The sequence below is a fragment of the Eubalaena glacialis genome, chromosome 20 (genome assembly GCF_028564815.1).
Source record: "Eubalaena glacialis isolate mEubGla1 chromosome 20, mEubGla1.1.hap2.+ XY, whole genome shotgun sequence".
NCBI classification, from domain to species: Eukaryota; Metazoa; Chordata; class Mammalia; order Artiodactyla; family Balaenidae; genus Eubalaena; species Eubalaena glacialis.
In genome coordinates, this window is record NC_083735.1 from 32,915,054 (window position 1) to 32,929,695 (window position 14,642).

The window sequence follows — 14,642 nt, forward strand, 5'->3', positions numbered from 1 at the left end:
CTGGTGGAGAGGGATGGGTGTGCGGATCCCCAGACTCCGGGGAAGGAGAGGTGAGGGGGAGTAGATGTGTGTGCCCGTGTGTCGGGGGAGGGCAAGGGAGAGGAAGGTGGGGGGCTGGAGAGGGGGAGCCCTGCAGTGGGATGAGGAGAAAGGAGCTTTGTGTGCACTGGCTTTTGCTGCCAGAGCAAGTGTGGGTTTTGTGGCAGCTGCAGGCCTCCGTTCCTAATATAGTCAAAAGGTCCGTATCCTCTGGCCCAACACCTGTTAGCTAGAGGCTCCCCTGAGCTGACCTTCCCTTGGGCTGTCTCTCCCACATATGCACCCTGTGCATCAGACCCATTGCGGGGCTCAGACCCCCCAGTGCCGAATCACTGGAACCCAGACACCCCCCATGACAAATTGCCCCGCACGTGGATGGGGGCTGCTGGGTTTGTGGCAGGGGGGCTTGTTCAACAGTTCCGAGGGAAAGGGGTAAGGCTGCCCCAGCCAGAAGCAAACGGGGTGTTCCCCTGGGAAGCGGCCACTCTTGGCAAAGAGCTGAGTGTGTGGGGAGGGGACACTCTGGACACACAGGGGTCCTGGGAAGGGCCGGCTGCCCCCCTAGGATGGAGAGAAACGAACCTTGAACCGCTTAATGCTACTGCAGCTGCTTCCTAACTTTGCCTCTTTCTTCCTTTGCCCTCTGGAGGAGTGGGGTGGAGAAGAAGCGATGGGGGTGCCCAGGTAGCCAGCCGCCTCCCAACTGACCCATCTTCCCGTTCCCACCTCCCCAGCTCCATAGCCCCTGGGATGCTGCAGCTCAGTGCGGCTGGCATAATGCCCTTTGTCTTTCCCCCCTCCTCCCCGCCCCTCGCTTCCTCTTCCCGGCCCCTGTGGCGGCAGCAGCCCAGCCCTGGGGAGCCCCCGTGGAAGTGGAGTCCCTCCTGGTCCACCCCGGTGACCTGCTGCAGCTCCGCTGTCGGCTGCGGGACGATGTACAGAGCATCAACTGGCTGCGGGACGGGGTGCAGCTGGTGGAAAGCAACCGCACCCGCATCACGGGGGAGGAGGTGGAGGTGCGGGGTTCCGTGCCTGCCGACTCCGGCCTCTACGCCTGTGTGACCAGCAGCCCCTCGGGCAGCGATACCACCTACTTCTCCGTCAACGTCTCAGGTTGGTAGCAAAGCCCGCCCTCCCCCTCCCTCAGACCCCCTGCCCTCCAACCCTGTCTGCTGGTTTCGGGGGGAGGCAGGCCCTCTGCCCGGCTGTGATCTGCCCCTACTCTGCTGCTGCCCACTAACATCGCTCCCTGCCCGCCGCGTGGCTTAGCTCTCAGGGGTGACCCGTGGTGCCGGCCTCAGGCCAGAGAGCCGGGGCTTCCGGGACCTACCTCGGAGGTGATTGCTGACACATCGGGGGCAGTGAGACACTGTGATTTCTCCACCACAGCTTGCCCAGTCCTCTGGGTGCTACGAGGGCCGAGGCAGCTTCCACCCTCTCACTCCCTGGCCATTTGGACTTGGTACTTGGCTTAGTAATTAGCACCCCCGAATACATGGTGAGGTCCCCGGGTGATGGGGGATGATCCAGGTGCGCCGCCATATCCACGGCTTGACGGAAAACATCTGTCCTCCGGCTTCCAGAGCTGTTAGGGCAGCCAGGGAACCCTAGGGCTCTGTGACTTTGGGGATCTGCCACTTGTAGGATGCGACTTTTGTACAAAACCTTAGGATTAAATAAGGTAGAGCTGAAATTGTCTTTCTGCCGTTTGTGCGTCCCCGGGTGCGGGCCTGGCATCTCCTCCCCCGGGCGTCATCTAGAACCTGCCCCTAACTGAGGGACTTGCCTCCTTTTTTTCCCTCCAGACCCCCAAAAGCACTAGAAAGGACTGGAAAAAGATCTGGCATGAACCCTGATTGGTGACCACATGCTAAAAGGGGTGGATACTTGTTGGGGACAGGTGTTGGCAGCTGCGGACTGTGTTGTGGGCTCCCTGTCTGCTCTGGTTAAGAAGGGCGGCTCCCAGGCCGCAGCAGATGCGTGCTAGGAAAAGTCCAACTCCACGTCGTTCAGCCCATGGCTTCGGAAATGGCTTCTGGCCGCAGTGCCTAGATCTGGGTTTCCAAAGAAGGACACAGGTTCCCTGGCTGCTAGTTCTGAGACCCAGCGCATCCAGGCGATGCTGAGTTGAGTGAGCCTCTGAATGCAGGGTGGAGTTAAATTAAAGAGAACCCACCTGCCCGCCATGGAACTGCCCAGCGTAAAGGCTTCTTCTGGGCAGAGGAGGGCAGGGCGTTGGGGTCGGTGGAGGAGGGCGACACGCATAGAGCATGCAGTTCTTAAATAAACCGTGTCTATCCCTCGGAGGGACATGCACTAAGGGAGGAGTGGGACCGGGGGACAGTATGGGGAGGGGTAGCTGTGGTCATCTATAACTGGACTGGCCTTTGTGTTCCTGGGGTGGCTGTTGATTGGATGGGAAGCTCGCCAGCCCCTGTTCCCTTGGAGGGACGTCAGTACCCCCTTCTCCTTCCTGTAGATGCTCTCCCCTCCTCGGAGGACGATGATGATGATGATGACTCCTCTTCAGAGGAGAAAGAGACAGATAACACCAAACCAAACCGTATGCGTGAGACACTGTTTCCTACCTTATTGCCCTTTGGGCCTGGGTGTTGGGTTTGAACGGGAAGGGGGAGGCTCGGGTGATTGTCTGGAGAAGGGGAGGAGGGGGCGTGTGGGGTCACAGTGCTTGGCCCTGGGATCCCTCGGGGGTCCGGATCAGTGCAGGCGTCATCCACAGGTGGTGGGCGGGTGGGCGGAGGCCCTCGCTCCTGAGCCTGACCAGGCCCTGCCTGTCTCTCTCGGCTCTCCCCGGGCAGCCGTGGCTCCGTACTGGACGTCGCCAGAAAAGATGGAAAAGAAACTGCACGCGGTGCCAGCTGCCAAGACAGTGAAGTTCAAATGCCCTTCCAGTGGGACCCCTAACCCCACGCTGCGCTGGCTGAAAAATGGCAAAGAATTCAAGCCTGACCACAGGATCGGAGGCTACAAGGTACCTGTGTTTATATGAAAGTTAGAGTAAGGGGAGCAGGAGCCGCTGCTTAGAAAATCCCTATTTATATGCCTTTAATTATGTTAAATAACGCTTTCTATCTATAAAATTAAAAATTTTTCAAATACAAAAAAGTGCATATAAAGTTAAATCTTTTCAGTCTTTTTTTCTGTGTATACGGTTTTTACTTGGGTGATCACGTTGTCTGTATAATTTCTTGTCAGTTGTTAACATTATAACATGAGTCTTTTGCCATGTGTTTGAAAGATAATTTTTCATGGCCTTATAATATCCCGGTATTAAAATGTCACATAATTTAATGAACTATTTTGCAATGCTAGTTATTTTCTAGTTTTTCACTGTTATAAATAATGTTGCGGTGAATATCTTTGTACTTAAGTCTGTGTCAGCATTTTAAAATATTCTTCTTTAGGACAGATTGAGGGAAGTTACTAGATCAAAGTGTAAGCATTTTTTAAGCCCTTGATGCATGTTACCCAATTACCTTTTTATCCCTGATAATTAGGTAATTTTATCCATTCATTCATGTATTCATTTATTACATGAACATTTCTTGAACACATGTCTTTCCAGAAAATGTACTAGGCAATAGAGTTCAAAGTACAACGGAAAGACATAAAATTTTACTGTGATATTTGCTATAATGGAGGATGATATAATCAGTTGGGGTGCGATTTTATTTTTTATTTTATTGTGGTAACAGTTACTTTCTTAAAGAGAAAATGAATTTTCCCTCCCATAGCAGAGTATGAGAATGACAAGCTCACTCTACCTTTGCCAACAAATTTGATAGATGAGAGTATTGCATTGTTCTCTGTGGGCTCTTTTGCTTAGTAACAAACTTAGAATTTTCATGTGTTCATAAGCGATTTCCATTTCCTGTTGTGGGAATTGTTTATTCATGTCCTTTGCCCGTTTACAATTCCAGGAAGAACATCTTCATCTAATCCCTCCTTTAAAGTCTCTGATCATCCTTATTGTTCCTGTTTCTCTCCCATTTCACTTAGCTGCTCTTTTCTCATTATTCTTGTGTAAGAAAAGCAAAGGAGATCAGAAAAAATATGGAAACTGTTTAAATTAATTCACCCAACACTTGCTGTATGCAAGGCTCTGTGCTCTGAGTCTCATGAGGCAGTATCCTGCCCATACAGAATTCTGTCTAATAAGGCGGCAGATGTCCGTGGGCACTGCACCTGCGAGGTACAGAGGGACGGAGAGAACAGGTTTGACCGGAGATGGGGCTGGAGGAGATGGACTTTGAAATGAGATGTCAAGGGTGCACAGGGCTGGACTCTTAGCGGGGAGCTGTCCTGGCCCAAGAACAGGGTGGACGGGGGTGCAGGGTTGGGGGAGTTCCCAGTGTATTTGGGAGGGTGCAGAAGGCACATCTGTCCAGATCACGATGGCCTTGGCCTTTGTGGGGAGACTTTCTGAGTCCTCACACCCGTCTGCCTGATGCCTTCTTGCAGAGTATAAATGGGCTGGGGTCACTGTGCAGCCGGGCTGTATCCTCCGTGCTCTGATTGGAGGGTAAGCGCCTCGGGGCACCAGCACCGCCTCTTCCTCCAGACCCGCAGTAGAACCTTTTGGCATGTTTCCGCTCAGGTCCGTTACGCCACCTGGAGCATCATAATGGACTCCGTGGTGCCTTCTGATAAGGGCAACTACACCTGCGTCGTGGAGAACGAGTACGGCAGCATCAACCACACCTACCAGCTCGATGTCGTGGGTAAGAAGGCGACAGGAGTCGGAGCTTAGAGGAAAGAGCAGGGACGCTGAGAAAACAGCCTGGAGCCAGGTTTACTTAGGGATGGAGTCGGGATGGTGTGGCATTTATTAGCTCTGTCACCTGCCTCTTTCCTTACCTGTAAATAGAGGTGGGAGGATCAGCCATACCACAGACTCATTGTAAAGTGACAGGTGCCGTTGATAGTCTCTCCTGCAGGAGGTGACTGGAGTAGTGGTGGTAAATTTAGCTTAATAGTAGCTATCACTCCCTGGATGCCGGCGGTCTGCTGGGTGCAGTAACTACACCACGGGCAATTCTCCTGGCACCCCTGCAAGAGAGGCGCTGTTGTTCCCACTGTACGGAAAGCAGACTGAGAGGCTCAGAGAGGACAGGCCCCTGGTGAATGCAGACCCTGGGCATTGCCTGAGACACTAGGAAGAATGTCACGCCTCTGGGTGCTGTGACTGCAGCCTCTTCCTTCTAGAGGTTCTGAGTCTCATTCTCTAGCAACCTTAAGGTAAAGAGTTTCACAGCCAGCATTCTGCTTCGGCTTTGAGGCTACGGTCTTGCAAAAAGAAGCTTCCGGTCCAGGAGGTCTGGGGTAGGGTCTGAGGTTCGCTTCCGGTCCAGGAGGTCTGGGGTAGGGTCTGAGGTTCGCTTCCGGTCCAGGAGGTCTGGGGTAGGGTCTGAGGTTCGCTTCCGGTCCAGGAGGTCTGGGGTAGGGTCTGAGGTTCGATGTTTCTCACAAGCTGGTGATGCTGGTGCTGCTGCCCTTGGACCACACTTTGAACAGCAAGCGTCTCAGTGACTGTGATTTTAGCTAAGGACGGGTAGGCTGGGCTGAGGTCCGGGAGTGCTTCTCTTTGGTGGCCTTTGGGATGCCCTCTGTCAGCATCTCAGCCAGGAGCAGCCGTGGCAGAGCCTGACGAGCCTCTCCCCTCCCTTCCTCCTCAGAGCGGTCCCCTCACCGGCCCATCCTGCAGGCAGGGTTGCCAGCCAACAAGACAGTGGCCCTGGGCAGCAATGTGGAGTTCATGTGTAAGGTGTACAGCGACCCGCAGCCCCATATCCAGTGGCTAAAGCACATCGAGGTGAATGGGAGTAAGATTGGTCCGGACAACCTGCCTTATGTCCAGATCTTGAAGGTAATCCCTGGCCCCAGTCTCCGTGGGCTGGGCTCTGAGAAGGAGGCCTGTATCTCCCGGGGCCCAGGTTGCTGTCGTCAGGCTCAGTGCCCGCGATGGGGCCCCATCCCTTCTCTTTGGATACAGGCTCCATCTTAAATGGGGACCCAGCCACATTCCGCAGGACCAGTGGCAGGTCACGGGTGGAAGCGTGAGGGGCACAGAGGGCTGGGGGTGGGCATTGCTGGTTTCTAAAGAGCATCGACAGTGACTGTGCCCAAGCTTTCGGGTCAGCTACTCCAGGAAGGCGTTGGCATTCCTGCTTTTCCATTGCCCATGACCACAGCCTCTCTAGCCAGCATCTCCCAGTCTCTGCCCTGGTTCCCAAGTCACGTTCTTTCTGGCACGTGGGCTGAATGACAGGCACGGCTTAGGTAGGGTTGGAAGAGCAAAGGCCACAGGTCAGTCCTCAGCGGTTTCAGGAGTAATTGGCATTTTCTTCCTTTTTCCTCCCACTCCCAGACTTTGATTGTCCCTGAATGCTCCATTAATCCAGGGAAGCTAATTGCCTAATTCTCCAGTGGATCTTGCAACAGGAAGTCACCAGAAGCTGGGAAAGTGGTTTCCCTCCTGGTCCCAGCATTAGACCTCATCCTCCCTGGCTTGGCCGTCCCAGAGATTTACCGGCCACCCCGCTCTTCACCTCGGGTGCTGAAACTGCCATGTAGGAAGCGGGGCCGTGGCCGTGGCCGTGGCCTTGGCCTTGACCTTGGCCGCCCTCTCCGTTCACAGTCCCTGCCCTCGTCCTGGAGGAGGGGGTTTAACACAAACAGAACGTTTGCTTGGGGGCAGTGATTTTTTTCTTTAGTTTATTTTTCGGTCAACTGCTCTGGACTTTCAAAGTCCACTTGTTTTGTCCTAACAAGGGAAAGATGGCGAGTCTCACTTCAGCCTCCCTTTGCCTTAGCTCCTGGGCCTGCATGGGAGCAAAATACAGCCACATCTCAGTGCTGGCCCAACTGATGGCGTCTCGTTGGTCTGTTCCAGCATTCGGGGATAAATAGCTCGGATGCGGAGGTGCTGACCCTGTTCAATGTGACAGAGGCCCAGAGCGGGGAGTATGTGTGTAAGGTTTCCAATTATATTGGTGAAGCTAACCAGTCTGCGTGGCTCACAGTCACCAGACCTGTGGCAAAAGGTAACGGGGAGCTGGAGGGACCCCTGTGCTGGGAGTTCGATTGAGGCCCCGAGCTGCTGGGGCAGGTGGGGAGGCCAGCGCCCCACTCCCCCTGTTACCCTGCTGTGTTTCTAGTGCCCGGAGCCATGGAAAAATACCCGGCCTTGGGAGGCTGGTTTGGTTTGGTTCTGTGTTGGTGTCGCCCCCTCTGTGCCTTGTGTGTGTTCCTTGGCTGTGCGTGGGGTGCGTCCCGGCTGGGTCTGAGTGATGGAGAGAAGAGAGGACCAGCGTCCGTGGGCGTGTGTGCGTGTGTGGCTGCCGCCCTCTCCATCCCTCCTGTGTGTGCCCTCTGGAAACCAAACAGCCCCCCACGCTCCGGGCCCCATTTCTCCATGCGCTCGCCGCCGCATGCCGGGCCGGGCCGGGGCTGCCAGCATCTGGTGACGGGTGTAACCAGCCATTCGTGTCGTCTCAGGTCTGCCGAGTTCCTCCTCAGGGTCCCACTCTCTTCTTCTAACAGGTCTCGCGCTGCCTGGTGGTTTTTGTTTGTTCCTTGTTGCAAAGGAGACGCTGGGGAGCATTTCTTCCTCTGGTTTTTTTTTTGTTTTTTGTTTTCCCTTTTCCTCTTCCTCCCTCCCTCCCTCTGCGCCTCTGAGAGGTCTCGGGTCCCGGGCTTGTCCATGTTGCTTCCGTTGTCTCTTCTAGACGGCCGGAGTTAATACCACCGACAAAGAGATGGAGGTGCTGCACTTAAGGAATGTCTCCTTTGAGGACGCGGGGGAGTATACATGCTTGGCGGGTAACTCTATCGGACTCTCCCATCACTCTGCATGGTTGACCGTTCTGGAAGGTATACACTGTACTTCTCCTCTCGATGTCCTGCCCTCACCATGGGCACGGGGGGAGCATGCATCGCGGGGCCGGGGGAGACACAGAGCCGGGCTCCGAGGGCCAGCAGGTGGCTCCAGCAATTTGTCCGGCTCTGCAGGTCGAATCCTCTCGGTTCACACAGGTGCTTTCCTCGTGATGCAGGAACGCGGAGGTGTCCCACCTGTGTGCCTGCCTCTGGCTCTCCCCTGGGCCAGTGTGATGCATGCGTGGGATCTGGATTTAACCTGCGGCTGGGCTCTCCTCCAGGGCAGGCTCCTTCCCTCCTTGGGTCCGGCGGCCTTCCTTAACTTGTCTGATCCTTTATCGCCAGCACCCCTCAAAGGTCTCAGAAAGGCCCGCTCCTCCTGTAACTGAACGTAGGCACCCTGGAACGAGGGGCTTGCTCTTGGCAAGGATCACCACCTCAGAGTGAGCGAGGTTCCACCCAGACCCAGACAGTGGACTGCAGCCGCATGGAGCGAGTGCTTCCCCAGGCAGCGCAGGGGGCCTGATGGTGCCCATTTATCCTCCTTGGCTCCCGACGTCTCCTCTCTCCAGAGGGGAGGTGTGTGCGCTGCTCCGGGAAGGCAGGAGCCTGCCGCCTGCTCGGGGTGGTGGGCTGGTGCCTCTGCAGGGCTGCACGTGGGCTGTGCGCTGTGCTGCTCTGGTTCCTGCAGACTCTGTCCTCTCCTCTTCTCTCTCCCTCTCTCCTCCTCTGATAACACCCCCGCTGGAGGGAGAGAAGCATTCTGTTTTTCTCCTCGTCACTGTCTTCGTCCCGTGTGTACTCCCAGTTGGTTGTCTCTGTTTCTCGACGCTGGGGAAAGAGAAAAACAGAACCGCTTCTCCTTGTTATCAGCACTGCCATCCCCTCGTCAGGCCTCGGGAGGTTCCCTTTGGGCTCATTTGGGGTCATGCCTGGGGCCTCCCGGGGGAGGTCCTCGGGGTGCTGGCCCCTGTGGCTGGCGGGGGTCTTTAAAAGGGGAGGAGTGGGAGGAGAGCTGTGAGGGGAGAGGTACCCTCCCCTCGTGGGGAATGTGTGTTCTGTGAAGTGGTGCTGGTTGGAACCCTCCCAGCCTCCGCGTGGGAGGGAAAGGGGGCTTAAACTGCATGGGCTTCTGTGGGGATGGGAAGGGCGAGATTCTAAATGGAGAAGAGAATAAAACAACCCCCCTCCACATCCTTCTTCAGCTTTAGGAGTTAGACCTGTGAGTAGAAGTCTTAAGAGAAGTTTACATTTTCCATCTTTAGCAGTCCAGACATATTTGGAAATTAAGTTAGTTTTGCCTGTGGTTTGGCGAGGTGTGGATATTTACACGTCTGACCTGACACAGATGATGTAGGTGAAGCTGAGAAACAAAGTCAGGATACACACTGGTTTTCTTCTTTCCTCCCCTCCCCTTCCTTGTCCTCATGCTATGAGTGCCACCAGATGCCAGGCGCTGTGGCCTACAGACATGGATGTGGTGCCATCTGGGCCCTCAAGGTACTTGTGGGCTGTCAGTGATGACAGATCGATGGACAGTTCAGCTATCCCCTGTGATAGGGGGACACAGTGCTCAGGCACTGTGGATAAGGGCCGAGTTTTCATGGGGACACTGAGGAAGGCATCTAGCACAAGTGAGTTCTCAGCCATCTCTTGCAGGGCACCAGGTACCCTTCCAGCCCAGCCGTCCTGCTGAGCAAGGAGGGCTCCTGAGTTCATGAGGATGGGCTTCGGGTAGCAAGATATAGTCCATCCCTCTTGGGATATGAGTCAGGATCAGGAAGCCTCAGAGATCACAGAACGTCTGACATGTGCTCAGTGCCAGAACCCCAATCCTAGCTGGGACCTGGCTTGGTTCTTCTCTGCCCTGGAGATTCCCAGAGGAAAGGAGATGGGTGTTGAGTTTCTTATGGAGCTGGGACCCTAGTGGACGGGCCCCGCCCCGAGCCCGCTAACACCCTGTTCGCACTGACCCAGCCCTGGAAGAGAGACCGGCGGTGATGACCTCGCCCCTGTACCTGGAGATCATCATCTATTGCACGGGGGCCTTCCTCATCTCCTGCATGGTGGGGTCTGTCATCATCTATAAGATGAAGAGCGGCACCAAGAAGAGTGACTTCCACAGCCAGATGGCCGTGCACAAGCTGGCCAAGAGCATCCCTCTGCGCAGACAGGTAACAGAAAGTAGATGGGGGGTTTGCACGCTCTGCCTCCTCCTCTGCGTCATCCCTGTGCCTCGGGGCCTTCCCCGGGACCCTCTGATGCCCTGTCCTCGCCATGGTGCCCAGCCGACTGCTTCGGACTTTGGTTTCTGGCTTCTGGGCCAGGGCAGGGGAATGTCCTAAGTGCTCCGCGTCAGGCTCCAAGCTGTTCTGGTCCGTGAGCCCATCTTACCCCAGCCACGGTGACCTGCTCACCCGGCATGTGGATTGGAAGACAGTTCTAGCTGGGCTGAGTGCACAGCTGGTACTGCGAGTTTGAACAGCCCCCCAGGGCCCATTAGAGGTGCAAAGGTGGGGAGTCTCCTGGCGGTCCAGTGGTTAGGACTCCACGCTTTCACTGCCAAGGGCTCGGGTTCGATCCCGGGTCGGGGAACTAATATCCCACAAGCCACGAGGTGCGGCCAAAAAAATTTAAAAGTGAGGAGAATAGAGGTACAAAGGTACAGAGTGGGGGAGAGGACCTGAGTTGGGTCCCAAGATGCCTTTCCTCTCCTGTGCACCCCTCATCCCAGAAATGGAATGGAGGGTGAAGGTGTGTGAAAGGAGGCCACCTTCGCTAAGAGCCGGGCTAATTCTGGAAGGAGCTTTGGGAGTCAGGAATCCCTAATCCGGGGCAGGGTTTTCACAAAGAATGGGGACAAGAATAGAGTTGCTACTGCAATGGTAAGATACACAATGTCAGTCTGGAACGCTCATGTGAAAGGTGAGTAAACCGAAGCCCAGAAAGGCTAGTGGGGAAAATAAGTCCGTTTTAGAACCTAGGTCTTCTGACCCCCGGTGGCCTTTCTGCCACTCTGTGCTGGGGAAGGAGCATCAGATGACAGGTACATACCTCTGCCGTTGGCGAAAAGCCCTAACTGGGGATGAGCGGAATCCCCGTCCCCGCTGGAAGGGTGACCCCACGCTTCCCCGTAGGTGTCGGCCGACTCCAGCGCATCCATGAACTCTGGGGTCCTGCTGGTTCGGCCCTCGCGTCTCTCCTCCAGCGGGACCCCCATGCTGGCTGGGGTCTCTGAATACGAGCTTCCCGAAGACCCTCGCTGGGAGCTGCCTCGGGACAGGTAACCCTCTCCACTTTCTGGGGAACCCCCGCTTGTTATTCTAACGCTGGCAGTTGTGTGTGCTCCGACCTTCGAGGGAGCGACCGTGCACCAGGTGCATCAGAAATGATGATTTCTACCTTCTGCTCTCGGTTGGGGGAACTATGTGGAGGCGGGGAGGAATGGGGTGTCCCGTCAGGTTTGAACTTTACCACCCCCAGCTTATACCACCACCCTTTGTTTCCCCAAAAGACTGGTTTTAGGCAAACCCCTGGGAGAGGGCTGCTTTGGGCAGGTGGTGTTGGCGGAGGCCATTGGGCTGGACAAGGACAAACCCAACCGGGTGACCAAAGTGGCTGTGAAGATGCTGAAGTGTAAGTGATGCTTGTGTCCCCGCAAAAACAATCCGTTCCCTTTCCAAGCAAACTGTGGGCCTCGGGCCATTACGCACACCTGCTACATGGCCTGCTTAGGGATGTCCGGGAGCGGGGGGCATTCTGCACCCCAAGATCACTATGATCTCACTTTGTTCCTTGGCATCCACCTGGGTTGTCATCAGGTGTTTATTCTAGATCCTGTTGCCAGCCGATTTTCCTGACGTAGCCTCTGCCCTACTCATTACCACTTATGGCAACACCGGCTCTCGTAAGAGGGATGGGAGGATAAATTTGGATGTGAAAAAGGGAAGAGAGAAGCAAGTCCCAGAGAAAAGGGACCCCTGGGTGCTCACTTCATCCCTCTCCCTTAGTTTTTCTCCTGTCGGCCTCCCTTCCAAAGCAAACGAGTCTCACTTCTCTTCTCTGGCTTGTCCATAAAGCGGATGCAACAGAGAAAGACCTGTCGGACCTGATCTCCGAAATGGAGATGATGAAGATGATCGGGAAGCACAAGAATATCATCAACCTGCTGGGGGCCTGCACGCAGGACGGTAGGTGCCGAGCCCGCAGGCTTCCCACCCGTGTCGGGAAGGGGCTCGGGCGGGAACCCCGGGCTTCCTGCTGCCTGTCTGTCAGGGAGCAGATAAGTAGCTGGGGTGTCAGCGACCCGGCATCTCTCAGCCACGCTTCGGGAGGTGGGCTGGGAGGAGAGTTTGGTTTAGCAGTAGTTGGAATGTGTTTCTCAGGGTCTGGGCTGGTGCCCGTTGGGGCTCATACAGGTACCAGGATTCACACACAGTGTGTGGGCAGGAACAGGTGAGTTACTCGGGTCTGGGTTAGGGCTCTTGCCCCCAGCTTTGCCTGGGAACTTCCTGGAGTGTGCAGGGAAGAATGATTTGGCTGGGTTTCGCTGGGGAGTTGGACTGAATTTGCGGGGTTCCCTGAAAGGGGAGGTTAGGCTCACAGTTCCCGCAGTGCCGTTGGGGGCGGAGTTCCTGGGGTGAAACTAGGCCCGTGTGCCTGCGTGGTGGCCCTGATGGCCTCTCGGCCCTCGTGTCCCCAGGCCCCCTGTATGTCATCGTGGAGTACGCCTCCAAGGGCAACCTCCGAGAGTACCTGCAGGCCCGGAGGCCGCCGGGGCTGGAGTACTGCTACAACCCCAGCCGTCATCCCGAGGAGCAGCTGTCCTCCAAGGACCTGGTTTCCTGCGCCTATCAGGTGGCCCGAGGCATGGAGTATCTCGCCTCCAAGAAGGTGTGGCTCCTGAAGGCTCCCCTGGCTGGAGTGGGGGACGTGCGGGCCGCTCTCGGGGGACGTCAGAGTCAGGAGAGCCAGTGCGGCCTTGTGGCCTTGGGGTCAGGGTGGATTAGGGTCCAGTCCCCGCACTGGCACTCTCTGTGCAGCCTCAGGCAGCCGCCTCCTTACGTTTCCTCAAATGTGAAGTCAGGATGATACTGCCTGCGTTGTAGAACGGCTACGGGGTGGGGGTGGGGTGGAAATGAGGTCCTGCGAGAGACTTAAGTACAGCTTTCGGTGCTCGGTAAATGCTGCTTTGTTTGAGCCCAGCCTGGTGTGGATGTGCTTCGCCCAGGGAGATGGGGCGTGAGAGCTCGTACACACTGGACAGAAGCGAAAGGTTCCGCTTGCTGGGTGCAAATCCAAAGCTAAGAGCTGGGAGGGGCAGGAAAAGGGGTCGATATGGAGGGTTTGCCGGAGTGATCGAGGGGCCCGGAACTGGGGGTATTTGGACGGCTGGCTCTGACGTGCAGGCGAGGGCCATCGTAGCAGGCAACTGGACCGTTCGGGGAGGTCGAGTGGTGAGGTGTGGGCGAAGGCCTGCGAGGGGAGGGGGCCCACAGACGGCTGCAGACCCTCCCCTGCGCCCCGCCCTCCTCGCTCCCATCCCTCTTCCCTTTCTGGCTCCGCAGTGCATACACCGAGACCTGGCCGCCAGGAACGTGCTGGTGACGGAGGACAACGTGATGAAGATCGCAGACTTTGGCCTCGCTCGTGACATCCACCACATCGACTACTATAAAAAGACGACCAACGTAAGTGCTGGCGCCGCCCTCGGTGCCCGTCCTCTGCCTGGGGCTCCGCTCCGCTGTGGTGGGGTGAGCCAAGTCCAGTCCTGCATGTGCCCCCGCCTGCCCCGGGCCACCGCCAGTGTCCCCGTGCTTCTTGCAGGGCCGACTGCCTGTCAAGTGGATGGCACCCGAGGCCTTGTTTGACCGGATCTACACCCACCAGAGCGACGTGTGAGTCTGAAATAAGCAGTTGCCAGGGATGCCGGGAGAGAGTTTCCTGGGCAGTAGAGTCTGGCATTCCATCTCTGAGAGAAAAAAACATTGTATGTGCCCCTTCACTCCATTCCCGGAGGCCATGGTCCCCTGGGGTCCCCTGGGGTTAAGGACTTGTGTTGGGGGCCGGGGGCGGGTTCAGGGTGTGTGCCTGCCGTGCTGGGGAGGGAGAGCGGCAAGGACTGCAGGGTGGCCTACCTCTGTGTCTGGAACGCTCCTCCACAGGTGGTCTTTTGGGGTGCTTCTGTGGGAAATCTTCACTCTGGGCGGCTCCCCGTACCCTGGCGTCCCTGTGGAGGAGCTTTTCAAGCTGCTGAAGGAGGGTCATCGTATGGACAAGCCCAGTAACTGCACCAATGAGCTGTAAGCGGGAGAAGATGCCTGGGGTCCAGGCCTGGGCCATGGGGGAGGGATGGGCTGGGCAGGTAGAGGGGAGAAGGGGTGCTTGGCCAGACACCGCAGCCCTCCCCGGTCACTCCCCCCATGGTCCCTCCGCCCTGAGCCTTGTTATCAGTTCTGGTCCTCCCTCCCCCGCCCTCACCGGCCTGCCTCAGGTACATGATGATGCGAGACTGCTGGCACGCGGTACCCTCTCAAAGACCTACCTTCAAGCAGCTGGTGGAAGACCTGGACCGCATCGTGGCCTTGACCTCCAATCAGGTGAGGCTGCCCTTCCCGGACCTTCAGGCCCCGCCGGCCGGGTTCTCTCTCAATTCCTCCTGCCGCTGCCGGGGGGAGAGTGCGGGTCCAGCGTCCTTCTGTCCC

The 14,642-nt window shown here is 56.6% G+C and overlaps 1 protein-coding gene across 10 annotated transcripts in view; it reads left to right on the plus strand.

The window, feature by feature from the left end:
* Nucleotides 1-14,642, plus strand: part of FGFR1 (fibroblast growth factor receptor 1) — a 46,904-nt gene that overhangs the window by 31,207 nt on the left and 1,055 nt on the right. The window contains exons 3-17 of one of the 10 annotated variants that reach the window (XM_061177265.1): nt 883-1,152; nt 2,519-2,608; nt 2,859-3,031; nt 4,658-4,781; nt 5,736-5,926; nt 7,788-7,932; nt 9,916-10,118; nt 11,076-11,221; nt 11,453-11,574; nt 12,018-12,128; nt 12,641-12,831; nt 13,506-13,628; nt 13,765-13,835; nt 14,103-14,240; nt 14,432-14,537. In XM_061177265.1, the coding sequence (XP_061033248.1) occupies nt 883-1,152; nt 2,519-2,608; nt 2,859-3,031; nt 4,658-4,781; nt 5,736-5,926; nt 7,788-7,932; nt 9,916-10,118; nt 11,076-11,221; nt 11,453-11,574; nt 12,018-12,128; nt 12,641-12,831; nt 13,506-13,628; nt 13,765-13,835; nt 14,103-14,240; nt 14,432-14,537 (2,204 nt within the window). The remainder of the gene's footprint in view (nt 1-882; nt 1,153-2,518; nt 2,609-2,858; nt 3,032-4,657; nt 4,782-5,735; nt 5,927-7,787; nt 7,933-9,915; nt 10,119-11,075; nt 11,222-11,452; nt 11,575-12,017; nt 12,129-12,640; nt 12,832-13,505; nt 13,629-13,764; nt 13,836-14,102; nt 14,241-14,431; nt 14,538-14,642) is intronic. The other 9 variants (XM_061177266.1, XM_061177261.1, XM_061177262.1 and 6 more) reach the window with 9 other exon arrangements.